The following is a 22,188-nucleotide window of genomic DNA, read 5'->3' as shown; positions in this document are numbered from 1 at the left end:
CTCTTTGGGGAAAAAGCATCAGCCCAATAAATCAGTAATTTTGCAATAAAATCTCTGGGCCCAGGGTGACTTGAGAAAAGTGTTACACACTGATATTTATAAATCTTAACTCATAGATAATGGGATGACGATCATGATGAAAGAGAAAGAGACCAGCGATTATGAACAACCTCATCACAAGCAATGAGAGATGAGGTCACGCCACTGCTCTTTATCACCCTTAGATAAATCCAGACTATATATTTGCCATAACAGCCGATACAGAAGAATCAGACCTTGCTTTCAAGATTCTTAGATGTGGTGGGAAGCGGTTACCTCGATCTTCTTCCCCACATCTTCAGTCCTGGCCACAAATTTGAAGGAATATTTTCTCATCTTCCCAGGGACCAGACACATGTTCTCCTGAGTGGAGGGTTCAAGGATGTCATTTGACTGGCAGGATTCCTCGATGACACAATACTGGCTGTATTCCTGAAAGCAGAAAGGATCCGTTTATGAACTCATTTTGATTCTTTCAGGGATGGCTAAATCAGATGCAGAAGTAATGATAACCAGTTAAACGTAACATTATGGAGATAAACACATCTGATCCTTCTGAAAGCATTCTTCAGAGTCAATTACGTAAATCTCTCATACTGGGAAATGGGGTTTGGGAAGTGAAAAGAGATCTCATTTGAAATTATTTGACTTGCAGTGGGGGACACAGATAAAAATATTTGTCAAAGTCATCCCATCTGAATAAATTCCCCTTTCCACCAGAGGAAGCAACAGAAAGCACCACTGGAAAATCTGTCACTAATGCAGGAACACACATGGTTAACATTAGCTTAAAGCTAATATAAAATATTAACTGAAATTCTTTTCTAGTTTATCAGGAGCAATTATCCTTTAGGAGCAATATTTCTGCTCAGGCAGAAGACAGTTGTTAGATCAAACGAAAGAGACTAAGAAACCAAATCACCTTATTACTTAAGCTGACACAGAGCTTGGAGAATCTGATTGGGTGAGGGCAGTCTGCCTTCAGGTAAACATGAAGCTGAACAGGAACATCCACATGGAAGCTGGGAGACAGGAACTTGGCTTTGCACTGCACTGTAATTAGGACGAAAAGACCAGATATATTTCAGCCATGCTGTGACAAATTCATAATGGGAATCTCATAATATTCATATATTATATAAATATATGAATCATCATATTATTCAGATTACATAAATACAATAGGTCTGATATATTTATTGTCGTTTAAAGAGAATACAAGCAAAAAACTCAAAGAGAGAACATTTTGCACAGCTGTATGTTTGGCTGTTTCCCTTAGTGTCAAGCCCTTCCGAACAAGGTTCAGTTACAGTAAGGGTAAATTTGTCACAATCAAATTTTGTTTTTATAATCACATTTGCCAGCACAGAAAAATAATAACCAACCAACCACTTTTGTACCGAATTAAAATAACGTGCTTTTCTGCTGCTCAAATGCTCCTATAGCAAAGTCTAATGAGCTTGGGGGAAAGACGCTTTTATGCTTTTTAAAGGTTTCTTTGTTGTCCCATATCCTACAACTGCTTTGTGGGAAAGAGGGGCTTCAAAGTCTCCCCGCTCACAGTAGCTCTTTTTCTTATCAGGAGGGCTTAAAACAGCCAGTCAGCCTAACCACCATGGCTGGGAAGAGCCGGAGAGCCTGGCATAAACTCAAGCAAACAAGAGACGGAATGCAAATTCCTCGGACTCCGAGATATGGTGTTAGAATCAGTTCATGGACCAGGGAGCAGTGAGGAAAAACTCCTCCTATGACACCATGCTGCCTCTTGAAAGTAAATGATGCTCCCCTTGCAGTCAAGTTGAATACTACAGCTGAGTATAATACATAATAAGTATAATATATAATGTATAATGAATAATACAACTTCAATGTCCTCCTGCTTTAACACGGAACACACTTAACACTGTATGTGACAGGCTGCTTGCAAAGCTGTATTTTCACAGTATAGCATATAGACTCGTAAAGAACTGAATTGTGGGACAGGCCTGTTTGACAGAGAAAACGTTTACCTGCACATAGTGGAGGATGATTTCTTGAAAGCGCCTATACAAAGATTAAACTGTGACCAAGTGAATTACCGAAAGGAACGTAGTCCTGCACTTCGATAGCCAATTCATTGCTGCCGGCAAGCGAGACGCGGGCAGCCCACAGGTCGTGTGCAGCTCTCGCTGCCGCCTGGTCGCAGTCCGGCTCGGCCTCAGGGACTTCGTTCTGGGCAGAAAGAAAGCAGGGCAAATGTGGAGCCAACTTCGGACTGAATAAGATACGTTTTAAATCGGACTACACAAACATGAAAAGCACATAAGTGTCTCTGGTCCGTATTATCTACAGACGGATGAAAAAGAAAAATTCTGGCATTTCTGACAATTACAGAGGCAGATTTTCAGGCATTTGCAGAGGCAAGTGGAACGCTACCATGAGACCGCCCATGTGGAATTTTCTCATCGAGATTCTCACCGAATCCGAGCCTGCAGGCTTCTCTTAAAAAACGAACGGCCGAACTACCAAGCTCACCATCAACACTTTGATTAAATTCTTCTCAATCCTGGACTTCTGATCGTCTCGCAGAGTGGAAGCTGGAGCTTGAATTAAGGCTGCAAAAATGCGAACACAAGAAACACTCCCCAACTTTCCACCCATTCAAGCTGCATTAAGCCATAATAAGCCCTTGATACTGCCAGTAAAAAGAACAAGAATGGTAACCAGTAATTACTTTTTTAATTCTTTACAGACATCCTTTAGAATATCCTTTATAGAAACACATGGTAGAGCTGCATGAGAGCTCGGACCTGTCCCACCCGTTTCTCGTGTGATGGGACGAAGGATAACCTCTGCCTTGCGCTTCTGGCTGAAGTGAAGCCAGTGTTTGGCGTGTCCTGTAATCAATAGAAAGTGATCGGCCCGCGTGGCGACTGCAGGGGAAGCCTGCGCTCCCGCTCGGCCTGCTGGGAAGGATACCCCTGCCGATGAGCTCCAGCGCGTACGTGACGTAGTCCTTCACCTGGCCCATCAGGTAGGAGCACCTGAGCGCCGTGGAGAGGATGGAGGTGAGCAGGGTCCACCAGCGCTCCATGCGGTAGTCACACGTCACGTAGTCCAGCAGCCTGCGGGGCGAGAGTCATGCGGTCACACCGCCGCCGTCAACACAACACGAACAAGCCACGCGCCCGCTCACAGCCGAGTGCGGACAGCAGCAGAGCATGATGCTAACTGGAAGGCGGTGCGCTAGGATGCCAGGCGGGGGGGTGCCACTGTGGCCCCCTTTGAGCTTTGATTAAAACGCGCGTCTGTAAAATGCAAGATGCTCTGGACAACAGCGTTAGCCAGAAGAAAAAAAAAAACACATGCAGAAAGTGAAAGCAATGGCCAGAATTCCCACTCTGTAACTATGAGTAGCAAATCGTGAGGGTTCTCCCTGACCAATTCGGTAAAGTCTGCTACCCAGAGACAAAAAGCCACTTACTTTAAGGCTTTAGTGTAGTCCTTTGCATGGTAATATTGTTCACCCATCTGCACCACTGCAAAACATTTATAAATGATAAAGCATTTGTCCATTTTTTACAAAGGGGAAAAAAAAAAGCTGTACCGTATTTTGTACAAGATTTTTCACAAGGTGATAAACTTACTCAGGTGGCTCTTCATCCTTGGGCACTTGTACTTCTTGAACTGAGCCACAGCATTGCTTAAGAGAGCAATGATGAGTTCCTGAAACACATCAGCAGGAAATCACAAAGGCACAGTGGGCCAACATGCCTTTGGGTTTTCAACCAGTGGAAGAGACGGACAAAAATATCTGATACTTTTCATGAAAAAAAGCCAAAGTTGAAGGGCACTGTGAGCTGACTCCTGCTTCTAGTGACAAAGCACTGAGTCATCAAACTCTTCCTCCAGTCTGGCGGTACGTTTTATACCTGGAGATTATGCAGTTGTGCAAAATAATGTTCATTTGGGATGGCCTCTTGAAGTGATTAATACCTTTGGCGTCAAATATCTATAGCTACACGTCTCAATTTTAGACATGTCTGCAAATTTAAGAGAAGGATGGAATCACAGCATATGTTTCACACCAGTTAATTCATTAGACATCTTCGGTATCACTTGTTAGAATGAGTACTTCAGTAAATGTCAGGGAGATACTCATGGCAAATAAGATGTGTTTAACAGACTATTACACTCCTATCACTGCTGGAGATGGCAGGAGGTAATACCTGTGCCTGTGACTGCATCAGTCCGATACTGCCATCTGCATTACCCCAAGATAAAAAACAGATGACTCAAGGTGCATTTGACTTGCTGCTTAAATACCGCACATTGCTCTGGTTTTAGAAATATACTAACCGAGTGAAGAACTCCTCTCTCTCGCCTCTGGAGAGCCAGGATTCCTACTTTTTCCTTCTCAGGATCCGGGGGATCAATACCTGCAAATGTAAGGTTTAAAATGTAAAAAAAAAAAAATGGGACTATGCCAGAAACAGAAGTCTCTAGACATTTTCCTTCTAATTCCTTTTCTTCATAGATATATGTTAATTTAGAGGCATACGCTTTTAAAAACAGAGGAATCTGCTGTTTTATTATAGAAGTATAGAAATGCCAATTGTGTCAAGACTAGGCTATCTGTCAGCCCTTCTTCATGTGACAGGCTGGGAGCTCTGCAGTACCCAATGGGAGGAGTGTGGTGTCTCTCACTGACAGTACTGAATGCCTGCAATGGCAGGTTCCCTCTCTTAGGGAAGTGAGCACTAGATGACTATTCCCAACCATAGCCTACTCTGCCAGGTCTGTGATACTGCTTGGGGAATCCAGGTCACACAAGGTTAGTGACACTACACGGAAAACAGTCCGGAGCCACAAAACACCAAGAGCTGTCTTTTAGCTTGAAAACTTAAAATGGCCCTGAGATGAATAATTAATTTCCTCAATTAAGGCGACACCTAGTGGAACATGGGAGATAAAAGATATTTTATTCTAATGCAGCTAAAGCCACTGTACTGGTCCATTTTATAGAGTTCTAAGTACCTTTTTATGTTTTTTTTAGAAAACATTAATTATTTAATCACTGGTCAGGCTTTAACTAAGCTAACTGTGTTTTCTTACATATTGTTCAACAATGATAAACAGCTTTGCAGTGAAATCTTACACATCCTTAAACCTTCACTCACTTTGGTGTCCCTGTCTCCAGGGTCTCTGTCCGTAGAAATCGAGAGTTCCAGTGGGAGTCTCTAGCGGATCAGGGCCGGTGGAATTTGCAGAACCCTAAAAACATCGGAATCTCAGACTATAACAAAGGTGGTATCTTTAGTCCTGGAGAGCCAGGGCTACATGTGTCACCGTTAAAATAATTTGTAATATCTGGGAACAACCTTTGTTGAGAACAACTACATTTTAAACTCAAGAGCAGGAATTTTTGTTGCAAAGTATAGATCATTGACCTGCAGGACTGGGATGGCCACATCTTCTCTGTAATCAAAGTCAACAAGTGCTCTTTGGCAAGCAATTACATCACAACTTCATATTACTGTACTTCATGTTATCAAGTGTGCAAAGCTGCAGCTGTAAATCAGCGTTTAGGGAGACTGGTTTTCTTAATGCTTATATGTGATGCCTCCGGGCTCTGCACCGATCTGAGCAGCAGCTCATTTTAATTGTTACATTTCAGTGCCTAGTCTTACTGAATGAATCCGTACTGATGAGATGTGAAACGCATCCGTAATATAACTGAAATACAAGGTTTCTAATTTCCCGAAAGTCAGATGTGAGATGCTATGCAATCGTTTGGGCAAAGCTTGGCCCTGGCACTTGATATCGCTGTCTCAGCTTTTTGTATTGCTACAGCAGATTCGAGTTACAATGACTGACCTTGTCTAGGCTCTGGTATCTCGCACAGGCTGGGGGAACGTGGGCCACATACCTCCTGAGGGCAGAGCTGGCTGGCCAGCTGTTTGCGCTCCTGTGCGTAGCAGGCTGCCTGCTGGTAGTAAAACCCCGGGTTTTGAGTCTGGATGGCTGTCAAACCCAGCTTAATAGCTTCATCAAATAGGTCGCCGAAGGACTGAAACCTAAAAGAGCCAAATCAACAGCTGAAACGAGCGCAATAATCACTTTATTGGCCATATACAATTTTTTGTATGAGGAATTTTGTCTTTTTGCAGACCCCAGCTTGCTCTCCATGAGCACACACAGACAGGGAGAGAAGCTGGGGGTCAGAGCAAAGGGTCGGCCATTTATATGGCACCCCTGGAGCAGCTGGGGTTAAGGGCCTTGCGCAGGGGCCCAACGGAGTAGGATTCCTCTACCGGCCGCGGGATACACACCAGCAACCTTCCAGCCACAGGCGCAGATCCTGAGCCACAGTGCCACCCCTCCGCCCTGTCTGATAGGGCAGAGTAACACCTATCTGATCCTGCCTACCAGCCACACTGTGGTTTTATAAAAATTCAGTGGTTGATTCGTTGTACAAAGCAGCAAGAAAAAAGCTTAAATAATAGTGGTCAAGAGGGGATAAGGATAATTACTTTTTTAAATCCTTTTCAAAATTTTTAAATTGATTTTGCCTTCATCTTTTCTACATCATCAAAACCTCCAATCCGTAGTTTTAGCTTACCATCCAAGTCCTATAATTTTAACGTTCATCAGATGGTGTAAAATGGTGGTTAGGGATGTTTTACATAACACATTCAATTATTCTAAATGTTAAATGGATACATAAAGAACGCTAATCATTTTGTCACCCTCAATATGTGAGATATATTTTACCTGTATATTCTGTAGTTCTGTCATATTCACTGTTACTTCCGCACCTTCCTATTGCACTACAGTTGTTGTGTTACCTGCATTTTAAAGTGCACTGGGGTGAAAATTCCCTCTCACTTTTCACTAGATATAATGCATCACTCATCCACAGACTGATCTATCCTTTACCAGGTGTTTAGTGTCTATGAATATACATTGTACTTCCACATCAGATGCATGAGAAAATGTCGAGACATGAAACTGAGCTATGCAGGATTAAAGTTGATCATAAAGTTATACACCCATGTTGTAAAACAGAGGAAAGCTGTGCAATAGTTCTGAGCAGAACAACAAATGTATTTTTAAGTTCTGAATTTTTTTGAAAATGTAATTTTCAATGAGGAATAACACAAAGTAGGTGGTGAATAGGTCAATCGACAAAAAAGAAAACCATGCATTAAGCCAGTTATTCCAGTTCAAGGGATGGTACATTAGTTACTTGCTGTACAGTGGAATCCTGAAGCAGGAAACAAAATAATAGCATTTTCACTGCCTGTAACTTTCTTTTTTTCAAGGTGCAACTGCGCCAACTGGAAGGAAACTCGAATGTCTCCTGGGTTCCCTGAGCACACGGGGAGGTATTTTTATTAAGCAGAGCACTGGCATTCATTTCACTTCTGGGTCGCTCTGCAGCGCTTCCACACTGAGGAAAAGCCTTACTGTTTGGACATCCAGGCAGCGTGCTCGAAGGCCAGCTCGGCGCTGCCTATCTTCTTCTTACACAGGTCGATGTGCTTCCTGAACTGCGCAATGGCATCCAGGGGTGTATTGTGCTGGAAACACAGCCGGCATATCTGTCAAAGCAGAACCAGAAGAGATCAGAACCGGTCCTTATGAAAACAAAATGTGTGTATTTTAGCCCAAAATGAAGACGCAGCCTCTTTCAGAGGCAGTACAAGGTAACACCATTAACCGATTTCTTCTCTTTTCATGCACCTTGTAGTTGATAAATCCGGCCATGGTCTTGATCTCCAGCATGTTGGTCTCGTGGGCTCTCAGCTCGTGCACGAGGTTGTAAGCAGTCCTGTAATACCTATTTCATACACAGCAGAGAAGATATGGTCAGACAGCGGACGCAGGGTGGCCAGTTCTAGTCTTGCACCATCCAGTCACCCTTAAATCATCAATACAGATAAAACATGGGACACGTATGAGTCTCGATCAATTTAGAAGCTCACCAATTCAGTCAGCAATGGTTAACTGTGGTCTGCGAGAACTACATGATATCGGCATTTTCACTACAGTTAACCTCTAAACAGTTTAAAGGGAGAAATCGTTGGACATGCAGAGACAGATGAACTGTGGCTCTTCAGGCCCAGAGTTGGCCATCGCTGAGCAAGAACATTATTCATTATTAGTCGTATTTTCTTACTCTTACTTTGATTCACATCGCAATAGGATAAAGAATCAGAAACTACTTAAAAATGGTGTTTTTAAAAAGGCAGCAAAGGTGTCTTTCACTTAAAAAATCTCTATTTCTCAATCAGAAACATATTTTATTATGTAATACACTTCTTTTCTGCACTACATGTTTTTCAGAAATATAAACAAAAGTTCTTCTTAACGTGAATTAAAGTTTGAGGTGTGGCACAATGTATTTCTCACAAATTAACATAAACAGCAACTTTGCCAGGCCTTTAACAATCCTATTTTGTAGTAAATAGCTAGAATCTCAATAAAGAGAGCCTTACTTCAGAGCATTTTGTGTGTCCTGCTTCAATTCACTGAAGAACGCTGTCTTAAACTGATGTCTCACAAACAAAAGCTGCAACAAATGAGGGTTAAATCACTTATAACACTTATTTAAACTGATTTAATAATTACATAAAGAAAAGAGCATCTTGAACATCAATAATGTTATTATAATTAGTTGAAACAAAAAAAACAAGACTAGAAGAATGCAGTTTACTAACATCTGCATATGAAATAAAACCAAATTCAAACTTTTGTTTTCAAGAGCACATCATACCTCATTACTGACTTGCAATTTCTGACCTGTAACAAAATAAACCACCCATTCATGTAGCTCACCTGATGGGTTGTTTTGTTCAGAAATTCTTTATGAGATTTCACCCTCCTTATTTCTGTGTAGTAATAGGTCTGAGCGTGCTCATAGAAGGCGTTCTCCAACCTGCAGAGACACAAGCCACCAGCAGTAAGCCACATTCAATGCCTTCCACCAGTGCCACCAAGCTCTGAGCGCTCCGCACAGTACTGGGCAATTGTCCACCGGCTGAACTGTTGAGCTGAGCTAAACCCAACTGGTGCAACTGCAGTGTTAAAAACCGATCCATTGCTGGATCATTAGTAAGCAGGTCAGGTGACAGTGTTACCAACTTCCATCGCTGCCTTACTTTAGTCAACGGACAAGAGAAACAAGAGGAGGAGGAATCTGGTAGCATTACAACTTAGGATAAAAAAGGAAAGGTTGATGACAAATGAGAGGGGCCATTCAGCCCATCAGGCTTTGGGAGTTAGTAGTTCATTGGTCCAAGGATCTCAACCAACTGTTTCTTAAAGGATGCCAAAGTATCAGCTTCAAATACATGGCTGAGTTGCTTGTTGCAGACTTCCACACGCCTTTGGGAAAAGAAGTGCCTCCTATTTTCCACCTCCATTTTATTTGGACAGATTCAGGCATTCAAGAAACGCTGGAATCTTGAGAATTCCGAACGAAAAGGGGACAGTTCGAAGGTTCAGATGTTAAAATGAATAACAATGGGCTGAAAAGGGGCCGTGCCACCAAAAATAAAGCAAGCAAGAGTACAAAACACATTGTCACCGGCAATGTATTTTGTGTTTCGCAGTGCAGTTTTGCACAAGATGTAAACTGGTGCTCTAGTGAAGGACTGTTTCTCTCCTGCGACCCTACACATCATGTATCGCAGCTGGCCATCAGCTCAACGTAGGTCCACCAGTGAAAAGGGCGTCTCATAGATAAGATTAAGGCTCTAACCCACCTGCTCCTCACAAATTACAAGCAAAACGAAAGCCTTCAGAGACAAATAGCGAAATGACAAATGCGGAGGCGTGTTATCTGCGATTGGCTGATGTTAGGATGAAATAATAATGTAGATATTTACTGTGCTCACATCAAAGGCTGAAGAGATTTCAAGTTACAGCTTTCTCACCTGATAATGTATCCCACCAGGTGATCGGTGTGCGGAAGCACAAAGAGGGATTTTCCTGAAAGGTCACAGGCGTTGCACAGAGCTGCGGCTCTCTCCGAAGCGATCAAGTCTTCTCCTACAGACGCCAACACAGGGAGACAATCCAGAATGGATGCCTGGGCTGAAAGACTAGTCAAGGAGAATCTCTCCAACAATAGCCAGGTCCTCTAGACTTCACTTATCACTCCTTGCCTTCCCTCTGCAGACGACGGCATCTCTATTACCACAAAACCCACCCCTTCAGGGAAAATAACAGGTGTAACCCACATAGATTATAGAAATAAAAACTTCCCGGTATGGGGGATGCAGAAATGTCAAAGCAAGAAGGGATTAAGAAAAAACAGATGACAAAAATGAAAAAGTACAGTAAGTGCAAATAATTGTCATTGTTTTGGAATCACATCTCTCCTTTCACCCTAAAACACAATTACGCTTTTAATCGAACAAACAGGTGAAACTGTTTTTGATGAGCACATATATCATTAATGTACCTAAAATATTATCAATGGTAGGCACTTACACAAAAAAAAGCTGGCATTTGATTAAAACATTTCACAAAGAAAATGATGATGCCATCTGTAGCCAATCCAAATGAAACTGCTGTTCTTTCTCACACCAGATGATCTTGTTTCTCTCCCAGATCTGTTTATTTCACCAGATTGTAGTTCACCTATAAGCGATACCTTAATTCAACACAGCTTGCAACCTGTCAAAAACACCTTTAAAATATGTGTATCAAAATTAAAAAACAAACAAACAAGGAAACCAAAAGACACTGCGATTACCTGGGGGAAGAGGTGTTTTCTTCTGAATTAAAACAACTGCCACCTTTGTGTTCCTTCCTTGTAAACTAGTCCTAAAAAACAATGACAATTAGAAATGTGACAAGAGTGAGAGACTGTGTCAAAAACATTTGTTTTAAAATGTCATTAGTAAACTGCACTACTAAATTCCATCTTCACACACAGAAACCAGACAAAAAAAAACTACATACTAGATGCCAGACTGGAGAGATGTTATTCTTTTTTTTTATTTTAAGTCTCTCAATGTCGGTGTACGTACCTCACAATTTCCACCCTGGTCGCGCACTCTGACTGCTTCTCCTTCCACTGAACCTCATCCCAGTCCAGCTCATAGAACACCACGACCAGAGCAGGCACCAGATTCAAGTGCTTGTTCATCCAGCCAGTTTTGAGGATTCCCTTGGGAATGTACCACTCGTAGGAGGTCCTCTGAAATCACAAAGTTATGGAGGAATACAAACTAGCTAAATAAAAACTGTGAGGAGGCTTTAAAAACAGCCAAACAACTGCAATACGGGAATTGTCTGATCCATGGAGGTTACAGAACATGGATGCACACTGTAAACATACTCATTGACAGAAATGACCTTCTTCTGCAGGCTCTGACTAAGCACCTCCAAGCCTGGCAGTGTGTTCCATGTCGTTTTCAGAAACGAAAAGACTACATGCACTATGGTGTCCATGTACCACATTGCGTCTCCTCAAAACGATCAAGCATGTCGCACAGAACACCACGTTTAAAACAAGAGAAAACACTGAAAAATAAAAAAGGTTCAATTTTTGGATGAAACATTGCCACAGTGGATGGAACAGCATTTTTGATTGTACTTTGTCAGAGCTGTAGTTTACTACTTGGTTGCTAACCTGACGCACGAGATAAAGGGACAGCAACACCAATTAACATCAGGGCTATTGCATGAGCTCCATTTACACTAGTTAAAACAGAGTATAGAAAAAAGCAGCATGCTAGCTGAAAACATTCCCAAAACACAGAGACCTCATGTTAAAGTAGATAGCATTTCCTCTGATTAGTCATGGACTTTATGTATAAACCCTTCATTTGGAACCAAAAACTAAAAGCAGACCTTGCTATTTTGATTTTTTTTTACACTCTCAGTGGTGAACCCTCTATTTGTTGTTTTGGCAAGGCAAAGTCTCACCTGACAGTCCAAAGTAAAGCATTTTTGATAAGCAGCAAAGAACAGGGCATTGATTTTTTTTTTGCTTTGCAAAAGAGACACTACAAGCTTCTCTCTTTCTTATAGTGCAACTCAATAACTGTGTTTAACTGAGAATTAATCCAGTGAGCCATAGTTTTATTACAAAATCTGTTTACCAGGACATGTCTACTTGGAGACTAAAGCCTTACAACAAAGCTGTTGATAGTTTCTCACCTTTTCATAGCACAAATTAAATAGTCAAACTATCTTCTTTTGTAAATCGACATTTAAACGGTAAAAAAAGGATCTCATCACAGTCTTAATGAAGATAGCCCTCAGCACTGCCCAAACAACACAAGAACAGGTGACTGACACTACAAGCCCAGCTAGACAACCAGAAAGAAACCATGTGACTGCTTGAACCGCACTCAGATCTGGGCAATATGGCTACATAACCAAAACACCTCCTACAATCAGCGCACTGTGTTGAGAAACAAATGACATTAGAATTCCTTCTATTCCTTCTGCTGGGACTGTGAAATTTAATAAGTCGGCTACAGTTCATCTCAGCGTTCCTGCTCTTACTTGTTAGTTTCTGCTGTGCTAAAAAAGACAGGCCAATTAAACTGTAAATTCTGACTGGGGGTTTAAGTGAACATTTCAGAAATAAACAAATCATGTAGCGATGATAACAAGCACATTGTTTTCAACATTCTTACCCCTAGGCAGACACTCCTTCAGTTTTCTCGTTCCAAACAAAAAATACTCCAAACACAAATAAAAGAAATCTGTCCTGATGTGGATGTGCACAAGCTGACTCTCTTGGTGCTGGCTAGGTAGGTGTCTAGGCTGCTCCTTATCCCAGGAATAATGAGAAAACAACATGAAGAAAACAAAGCCACAGCTGGTATTTTAAAAGCAAATCTTACCTTGGTCCTGCATTTTGGGTACTCATGGTCCCCAGGCAGTACTTTAAAAGAAATGGGAACTCGGTCAGCCCTTCTGTTGGCACAGAAAGCATCCCAGATCGCCCTGTGGACAGCGTTGTACACCACGTCCAGTCCCGTCAGGGCCACAAAGGCCATAGGGCGGCAGCACAGCTCTGGCGGCAGATCCCATTGTGGGGCACTCATCTTCCCTAGGCCAGGAGCAGGAGCTGAAGAAGAAACATCCGTCACTCCAAGCAGACTTCCAGGCAGAGGGTTAGCCCTGCAGGTATCTACAGCTCTCGGCTCCTGGGCTCGAGTCTGGATGCCAGGGGGTGTTCTGTGTGGAGTTAGTTTGTTCTGAATGCACTTTACTGGGGAGAGAAGGTATTTTCCCTGGTGATGGACTGACGTCCAGACCAGTATGTGGTGCCCCCTGAGCCCCCCACACAGCGGCAAGCTGAAGGTTTGGCAAAAACGCCGTTCAGCCGGAAACAGGGTGAGGAAGCTAAAGAGACAGACCGTTCAAAATAGTTCTGTCAGCTGAGGATGCTGGTACACAAAACACCTGACAGAAGAGTACTTCTGCAACTCGGGACTAGGTTAGAAACAAGCAGACCCAAAGCCTGAACAAAGTAAAATGATGGATTAAGGCATCGGCTATCACTGGGAGGGAGAACACGCACACTCTACACACAGAGACAACCCCAATCCAGGATCGAACAGGGGCTCCGAGGTTTCGAGGAGGCAACGTCAAACAGCTGTCATCTTTGTAAATAATTCATTTGGGGGGGAAAAAAATAGTGTTGTCATCATATCTGCTTCCTGCGACTCTCCGAACCCCAGAATTATAACGAAAAACAGGGCGGCAAGGTTTGCAGAGTGCTATGCTGTATTAAGATCCGCTTTGTATCAAACCAGATCTCACAGAACAGGCAGAATCAAGTTTCATTTTCAACCCTCCCGAATCCTTAAGTACTACGATCGCTTCGTCTGCGGGGCATTTCAATAATGTGCATCAAAGCGTCCACAGGTACTGTCACCTTCACTGCCAACTTCACGAACCCTTCTTTCACCGTGCTGGTACTGACGGACTCCGTCACCTCATCTCTCAACAACACCGTCCACAGCTGCTCGACCCAGGAAACTGAAACGCCAAACGCGTTGATTGACAGCGCTAAGGACCAATCAGAGAGCCACAGCCTGGAGATGGGCCGCGACCGACACCAGTTACCAACGGCGACGAAAGGGGCCGTAAGTGGATGCCGAATTATCGTCACGTAACTGTTATTGTCGTAAAAAAAAGGCGTGGCCTAGGGTTTAAAGATTAAATACCGTAATGGTCTATAGCCCTAATGGCAAAAATTGTTTCGTTCCCTTTACACATACATGTCCAAATACCATAGCTAATAATGACAATGGGAGCAGCAGCTGTTATTAAGGAATACGGGTATTAGAAAGCGTCAGGTTATCATTAACATAGCTTGGGATGTAACATAGCTTAGAAGCGAAGATGGGCTTTTACTTTAACTGTTCAGGCCGTATATCCGCATTTGTTACGCTAAAGCGCGATGTGTTATTTAGATCACGTCCAGGTTACTGAGTCATTCGCAAAGTACCAGCTCCTGAAGTGTGCGCGAGGAGCGACGCGGCGGGCGAGGGTCAGAGGTCGGGTGTCGGAGGTCAGGGGTGAAAGTTGACGGAGCATGCAGACTGCCGAGGGAGGCAGAGACGCTATAGGCAGCTCTCCTGACGTGTGTGAGATCATGGTAGTCTTGCTTGCGCTGTTGTAGTGTTCAGGCGTAGACGGTATTTACTGTATTTACACTTTGTGCTTACGGGGATAAGGCAAAACATGACCGCCAATGAAGATCAGGAGGTAAGATGGAGGGGTGTCTGTGTGACGGCGCACATGCATAGGCGTGGGGAGTTTAGTTTAGTACTGTATTTCGTAACTGTAATTAATGCGATGTAGTGAGCCGAAATGTATTTCAGCTTGTTCCCAGCTCAATCGTCTACCGCGCCTCTGTCCGGTTCTTTAATCACCCGTTAACCCTGTTGTTTAGGGTTTAAATTGTTTTCACTCACGATGAATTATTTAACTTGCATTCAGACTACTTAACGACAGGCGTGTCGGTTACGTTGGACCCAGAAAATAACCCGTATTCGTCACTGACATCTATCTGCAGAAGAAGTGAAATTGTTATCACCCTCTGGCTTCAGACGTGAACACAGACCTGCAGCTTCAGATTGGCTGCTTAGTGAAGATGCGTTACTAAAACAGGTTCAAACAGCAACGACATTTAAACTGTTTGGGGGATTTGGAAAGAAAACATCCTAGCTGTTTTACAGTAAATGTAGAAAATGTTTTATATCTTCCGAAGTTCAACAAGTAGTTGCTTGATACATTCATGCCAGTAACAGGGTGCTTGAAAAATTGAAATGTATGCCTGGCCTCAATACAAAACAAGTGTTATATAAATATAAACTTTTCTTTGACTAGTGGCGACAACAATGAATAATGGACAGGCACAGTGATGTAGTCAAGTAGGAAAACCCGCAGGAGTGATATGATTTTGTCAGGATGCAAGCACGTACTGTAGCTAGTATTTAGTATTACAAGCTATTGGGTCCCTTAACGATTGAGATATTAACAAGTTTTATGTATGGAAAAGCCACTTTTAAAGGAAAAAGTCAGCCCATGATCAAACAGTATTTACCTTGACATTTTGTGCTAATATAATATTTTGGAGAGTTGTCTGAACAAAGCATGTTCTTGGGTTAAGTCAAGACTGTATTTGTGGTGCTACAATAAGGCCTGCACTGCTGAATTCAGGTCAGTTCTTTTGGTTCCTGAAGGAGTCTGGCCTCTGCTGGGAAGTGTCAGTTGTTTGAGTGAGCGTGTGCTTTTTTGTGCCATGCAGATGTGTGAACTAACACGACGCTGCCCTTTGTGTGTCTCGTTATAGATGGAGCTGGAGGCTTTACGTTCCATTTATGAAGGAGATGAGTGTTTTAAAGAATTGAGTCCTGTTTCTTTTCAGTACAGGGTGAGTTACTATTATTTTCTTTGTTGTTGTTTTTTTTTTGTTTATAAGTTCCACATGTGTAGAGATGTAAGTGGCTAGTTTCAGCCAATGTGTGGGCATGGGAATTTAATTATAAACTGCCTGACCCGAATGCTTTTACAGATAGGAGATCATGAAGATCCTAAAGCTTTCCTACTAGAGATCTCCTGGCCTGAAACATATCCAGAAATTGCCCCCAATATATCGCTGGATGCCTTTTTCAACAACAGAATGTGAGTATGGCCTATGGAATTAAAAGATAACTTCTTCAAATCCAGTTCACTGGTAAAGGGCTCATACTGCTTTTGTAAGGGAATCAGTTACTGCCAGAAGATCCTAAGAAAAAAAAGTGTCCTCCTAGCGTGGCCATTAAATACGTAGTGAAAGGTATGCTTTTAAAATTGAGTGATGCATTTGCAAAAACAAATGATCTTTTCAGCCTTAAAGCCATCAGAATAGGGTGGCAGCTGGAAGAGAACAGTAGTTGCACTTTGTCTAGAAGACACAGTCCTAGGATCAGTACTGACACTGTGCAAAGAGAAATGTATAAGATGCTCACTTTAAGTGTCTGTTTTGGTGCTACAGTAAATCTGTGAATATGTATACTGATACTGTCTGTTCAGATTCTGATTTTCCTTTTTTAAGTTCCCCAGAAGTGAAGAAAAGTATTATTGCCCAACTAGAAGAGCAGGTTGAAGCAAATCTGGGAACTGCCATGATGTACACGCTGTTTGAATGGGCCAAAGAAAATCAAGATTTGCTTATGGAGAACCATCAGCCTGTGATCAATGCAGTGGTATGTTATCCTGTTCTTGGCACCTGTTTATTCTTTATTCCGGAACAGTGTCACTGCTTAATTTGTGAAGATGTTGTAGATATAAATGTGCCACAGCTATTATTTTATTTTACTACATACAGTAGAACACAATAGCTACTTTGCAAATGGTCTCAACACAAACACAAATTGCAGTGTTTGCAATGTGACAGGTCTTAGCACATCTGGGCCTGTCTGTTCTTCATGAACCCGTCTTCTCAAGTTTTGTCTTTTAAATAAATTTATTTACAATTGGTACTGATTGTATGACTGAAAGTGTACTGCACTTATACAGGAATGAAGACCCTTAAAGGGAGGAGTTTTCCCTCCACACCTTAAAAATTGACTTTTTCTTAAGCAATCTGTGCTGTCTGCCATTATTAATGACCCATTTTTAGAGTGGAATTCTGTGTTAATTTGGAAACACTAGAAAGAAAGATTTGCCTTGCCTGCTAGGTGTATCCTTTCCCTAGATGCAAATGGTATTTATCTCTTTTCTTGTTTTTTTTCACATTTGTATTACATTCTAATACACTCTTTTAGAAATTCCAAGTTTTTATTTCTGAAAAGCTTACCAAACTTAAGATGTTTTTTGTTATGCCATCTTTTAAAAGTGATCCCAGGAGGAGGTTAAGTGTTAGTCTCCCTACACTAAAGAGGCGTTTCCTGCTCTACGCCACCAGCATTGCTTTGTGTCCTTGCTTACATTTTTAATAGCACACTTTCAAATTGGTTAGTGACCAGTCAGATGTATTGTTTGCCATGTGTCTTATGTTTTTAAGAGTGATAGAGTTTGTTCTGTGAGGTATAAATACTCCGCTTAGTCACTGAGATTGTGATGATAACAGTTTTTGTGCTGTAACATTACTAGCAAAATATTGGAGGTAATTCATTTGTTTTTTGGGACTTTAAGAAGTCAAAGTCATGATATGATCTTAAGTCACTCCTTTGAATGAACGGTGGGCAGAGAGATCCGAAATAAGTCAAAATTCAACCTCCTTCCACACGTTTTCAAACCCAATAAATAGATCCATTCAGTGTTTGATCAATTTAAACCAGCAGTGCTTAGGTTGGCTCTCCCATAAATTACTGCTTAAAATACTGCATTTGGAAACATCCTGCAAAGAAGGTGTGGTACCTCGGAGAATGATTCTTTTTTTTCTAAACGCTCATTGATTTGGTATTTCCAGACCCTGACCTCCAACACGGAAAATTCCCTGGCCACCAACCTGAGCTCTTCGAACAAGAAAAGAGAGAAGAAAGAACAGTTAACAAAAGCTCAGAAGCGGAAGCTAACGGGGAGAACAGGTGGGAAATCGCACAGCAGTTCTCTTCATCGGCACTTAGTTTACACAGATTTGTTCAAAGTAGTGCTGTGTTAAAAGGTGGCTGCAGCCTCAGACTGCCCAGAATTTGCACAATGGCTCATTTGTGTATAAGAGAAATATTTTGAGTGTTTTTTTTCATTTGGAAAGTGTCTGTCTTAAACTAGTTCCTGCAACACTTCCCTGCTGTGAAGGTGTGGTGTACGAATTAGCAGATGACAGTTACTTTCCCGAAAGACATGCGTGATCTTTATTTATTTCAAGATGAGAGCACTGGTCCTCTCCAGGACTGACCAATCAGGGGACAGCGTTTCTCTCTTGGTTTGGTACAATGCTAAGTCTTCTTAAGCCTTGTAATTTTTACCAGTGACAAATTTGTAATCACTGAGGATTTGGATGGAAGTACAATCCTGCCATTCATATGCAAAAGTCAAGAGAACTTAACTTACATTTAAAATTTCTGTTGGCATTTTTGAAATTCTTCCCTTGGTACAGATTGCAACAAGGACTTGTATGTGCTGTGTCTTAAGTGCACAAAAAAAGCTCCTTTACTGATTCTACAATGCCGTAGTGCTTGAAGATGTTAATGTCTCGGACAATTGAATTAAACCTACATAGGATTACAGATCCTTACGGACATGTTATTTCATTTTTGTTTTATTAAAAAATGAGATTTTTCTAATTTGGTGTTACTATTACTATTTTTTTCCATTTGTGCGCTAACTGGTCTGCTGACTACTGTTGTGTCATGCAAATGACGAAGTCCAGGTGTCTGTGAAGCAGAAGTCTCTTTATTTCATATGCATATGGAAGTCCGGCTTGCAACCACCAGACTTAAAAAAAATAAGTAGCTGAAGATGATCCTTTTTACCTTAAAACAAAAAGAGTTACTATGACACATTCTAAACAAATGATAAGACAGCAACACATGCCAATTAATTATATCTATTTGCAGACTGGACAACAGTTAGTTCTTTTCATGTTCTGGGCGTGCAGCCAGCTTACCAAATACATGCCCCTTATCTTACTGACCAAGGACAGGCGGCATCTTTATATATTTGAGCGCAAAGCTAACTTCAAGACACTGGACTGCATAGTTTGCAAAAATACAAAAAACAAGAAATTATATTATCTTCCCAGGTGGCTCTCTTATCTCATCACTACTGACAGACCATCACAATGCTGACTTATTCGTCTTTTGTTAACAGATAACAGGGGTGAACTTCCACGAGGCTGGAACTGGGTGGATGTAATCAAGGTACAGCAGTGTTCTTTCTTCATGTGAAGTGTTTTAATTTCAGGGTAAAGAGGTTATGCCCGGGTGTGATGGGCAGTGTGTTCTTGAGCAAACTTTTCTTTTGCAAGAGAATATATATATAGTATATATTTAAGGAATAGAATCAGTTAATAGAATACATGTTAGAATTCATGTAGTTAGTACAATGTTCAACATATTAAAAGAAGTTGTAAAATACTAATTATTTAGTCTTGCCTGCTGTTGCATAACTAGGCTGTGAAATTCTTGGCAGGGCTGTTTCAGTAACTATGTCGTTGTTTCACTTTCTTTCCTCTCAACCAACCTTGACCGAATTTGTAAATCATGACAATACCTCCATGAAGCATGTAAGTGTTCATTTTTTGAAAAAATGCCTATTTTTACCGTTCGCTTCATTTTGTCTTTAACTTCATTTTGGGTCTCCTCAAAGTTTTACCAGGGTTTGCTGTTCTTGTAGAGCACACGGCTATAAGTATAAACTTCACTTATGACAGACGGTATCTATTGGTGAGAAGTGGTGATGTGTTTCAGTGCCGAGCTCTTTCTATGGGAATGCCGTTGTTTGAAGTCAGTCAAGAGCGTTTTCCTCTCGGGCTGGAGAGGCACAGACCGCTGGAAATGAGCGCCGTTATATTTTAAAGACATGCAAAGCAAAAAAAGATAGGCATAGGTATCTGTTTGGGCTTTACTTAAGTGTTCTTTAGTAAAGTAAAGCTTTGATGAACAGTACAACATTCATAGTATAAGATTTTTAAGCGGTGCCCACAGACACTTGAGTGCTCTGTGAAGATGCCTGTTTCTGGCCACACCAAACTGTGATAGCTCATCTGTTCTACATTAACAAGTGGTGTATATTCTTGAGATGCATCAAACCAAAAACATGCAAATGAATGGCGCATGAATTGAGAAGGACCTATTATTTAAGATTAATAACTTGTATAAATTTATATCTATAAATTAAGAGCCAGGTTAAATATGAACTAAGATGGAATAGTCCTGGTAAACCTGTGTACTTGTGCTTGATGTTGTCTTCACTGAAAGACGTAAATTCCCCTAAACCTGTTCTTTTTTCTTTCAAGCTTAGCAAAACAGGTGGTAAGGAGGAAGACTAGCAGCTGCTCTGGCGAACTGGATGTCCAGGGGTTTTAAAATCAAGTGCAATGAAAACACACGACCTCACAGACCTGCGCGACACCATGCTGCTCGACAGGAGCCAGAATCCTCGCGGACCTGAGAGTCTATCAGAATTAGAAAACATTTTGAAAGGAGTTTTTTTTAAAGAATAAGACAGGTTTCATGGACTTTAGATGGATGGAGCACTCCTAGAAGAGTGGTGTTTGTCTTTGTAAAGCAACATAAAATGACACCTCGTTGTTAGTGCTCAGTAACTTGTTTCCTGATATTTCCTGCAATTAGGTACAGGTTGAAGTATTTATTTCAGTTCAGTGTACATTAAACATTTTGCTCAGCTCCAGTCCTGGAGGAACTGGTCACTCTGTATCTCCAGCACCTAAAGACCTGTACACAGGCGTTAGGTTAATCCAGTTAGGTCCGTAATTGAATCGCTCTGTTGGTGAAGAGAGACACCAGTAGGAAAACTTGTAGAAACAGCAACCCCCCCTGCACTGAGGTTAACGCAGTACGTTTCTCTAGAGCCTGTCTGCGCCGTTACCTCGGAGTGAAAACACGGTGGTCAGGGCGCTGGTAAAAGTCCAATCTTTGGCACGGACTAGTAGAGACCACCATTCATCTGTCTTCTTACACACGGCTTGCTGTGTAGCTGAGGCAGGTTTTGGTTGCGATCCACAAATCGTAACAGAAGACATTTACTGTTCCATCAGCCCAATTGGAACGTTTTTGTTCGCGGAGTTTTCATATCTAAATGCAAGCTGCACAAAGGACAGATCACAAGATGACCTAGACTTTTTGCAAATTTTTTGGCACTGTGGCTAAGGGTCTGCGCCTGTGGCTGGAAGGTTGCCGGTTCAAATCCCACGGCCGGCAGAGGAATCCTACTACGTTGGGCCCCTCAGCAAGGCTCTTAAGGGCTCCAGGGGTGCTATAAAAATGGCTTCTCTCTCCCCATCTGTGTGTCTCATGGAGAGCAAGCTGGGGTCTGCGAAAAGACAAATTCCTAATGCAAGAAATCGCGTATGGCTAATAAAGTGATCTTATCTTAGCTTAACATAATGTAAAGCAGAAGCCGTCTGTTTTCAGTAACAGCTTACTCCAGGACTGGGTTGGCAGTGAGCTGGAGCCCATCCAGCAGACAGTGGGTACAGGGCTTCACAGGACAATGGACGTGCAACCATTAAAGATGCCACTTAACCTAATCTAACAAAGGCCGGGCCTGTCTTGGGGCTGTGGAAGGAAACCAGAGCCCCTCTAGTGAAAACCATTGTGGCCACAGTGGGTGCTTGCACGCTCCACACACAGTTCCACAGTGGTGGAACCCGGGGCCAGACTTCAATCCAGGGCCATAGAGCGCTGAGGCACAATCCTCGTGAAGATGTTCTGCAGGTGTGTCGTCATGGGGAGGACGGTACCTCAACCCGCATATGTGGCCTAGCAATGTGGCAACTGCAACCACTTTTTTTTAATGGCAAATGGATTGAAAAAAATGTAAACAAAATCTACACCCAAAACCCTCTAATGCTGTGATTCAGTGTGAAGTGGGGGGAAACGTTCATGAGGCATATCTAAGGGGGGATGCTTGTGGAGGCTCTGCTGACTTTTGAGGCCTGTCTTTTTCACAAGATATTCATCTTTTAAAACAACTTCTTTTTTAAAAAAAATAAATAAACGTTATTTATCAGTA

At 42.0% G+C, this 22,188-nt stretch overlaps 2 protein-coding genes across 4 annotated transcripts in view; one reads left to right on the top strand and one right to left on the bottom strand.

Moving 5' to 3' along the window:
• The window catches only part of trappc11 (trafficking protein particle complex subunit 11), a 23,163-nt gene extending 8,585 nt beyond the window's left edge, over positions 1-14,578 (bottom strand). Inside the window, exons 1-19 of one of the 3 annotated variants that reach the window (XM_069193012.1) lie at positions 14,507-14,578; positions 12,891-13,117; positions 11,061-11,230; positions 10,784-10,854; positions 9,960-10,074; positions 8,860-8,959; positions 8,520-8,593; positions 7,765-7,861; positions 7,489-7,622; positions 5,948-6,095; positions 5,199-5,292; positions 4,378-4,457; positions 3,666-3,744; positions 3,503-3,557; positions 2,998-3,143; positions 2,554-2,615; positions 2,118-2,250; positions 962-1,092; positions 316-471 (exon numbers count right to left, since the gene is read on the bottom strand). In XM_069193012.1, the coding sequence (XP_069049113.1) occupies positions 316-471; positions 962-1,092; positions 2,118-2,250; positions 2,554-2,615; positions 2,998-3,143; positions 3,503-3,557; positions 3,666-3,744; positions 4,378-4,457; positions 5,199-5,292; positions 5,948-6,095; positions 7,489-7,622; positions 7,765-7,861; positions 8,520-8,593; positions 8,860-8,959; positions 9,960-10,074; positions 10,784-10,854; positions 11,061-11,230; positions 12,891-13,094 (2,049 nt within the window). In that variant the 5' untranslated portion in view covers positions 13,095-13,117; positions 14,507-14,578. Of the gene's footprint in view, positions 1-315; positions 472-961; positions 1,093-2,117; positions 2,251-2,553; positions 2,616-2,997; positions 3,144-3,502; positions 3,558-3,665; positions 3,745-4,377; positions 4,458-5,198; positions 5,293-5,947; positions 6,096-7,488; positions 7,623-7,764; positions 7,862-8,519; positions 8,594-8,859; positions 8,960-9,959; positions 10,075-10,783; positions 10,855-11,060; positions 11,231-12,890; positions 13,118-13,930; positions 14,083-14,506 lie in introns of those variants that run through there. The other 2 variants (XM_069193004.1, XM_069193009.1) reach the window with 2 other exon arrangements.
• Positions 14,490-22,188, top strand: rwdd (RWD domain containing 4). The gene is made up of 7 exons (XM_069193016.1): positions 14,490-14,766; positions 15,857-15,937; positions 16,079-16,188; positions 16,601-16,751; positions 17,960-18,077; positions 19,303-19,717; positions 20,450-22,188. The coding sequence occupies exons 1-6, from the start codon at positions 14,743-14,745 to the stop codon at positions 19,377-19,379; spliced, it is 561 nt and encodes a 186-aa protein (XP_069049117.1). The 5' UTR covers positions 14,490-14,742; the 3' UTR covers positions 19,380-19,717; positions 20,450-22,188.

Source organism: Lepisosteus oculatus, chromosome 1, assembly GCF_040954835.1.
Source record: "Lepisosteus oculatus isolate fLepOcu1 chromosome 1, fLepOcu1.hap2, whole genome shotgun sequence".
NCBI lineage: Eukaryota > Metazoa > Chordata > Actinopteri > Semionotiformes > Lepisosteidae > Lepisosteus > Lepisosteus oculatus.
The sequence above is the reverse complement of the archived record's forward strand: the minus strand, read 5'-3'. Positions and strand labels throughout refer to the sequence as shown.

Coding starts and splice junctions, on each gene's coding strand:
- rwdd (XM_069193016.1), top strand. CDS start 14,743: ATGACCGCCAATGAAGATCAGGAG. Junction 14,767..15,856: donor CCGCCAATGAAGATCAGGAG/GTAAGATGGAGG, acceptor GTCTCGTTATAG/ATGGAGCTGGAGGCTTTACG. Junction 18,078..19,302: donor GAAGCTAACGGGGAGAACAG/GTGGGAAATCGC, acceptor TTTTGTTAACAG/ATAACAGGGGTGAACTTCCA.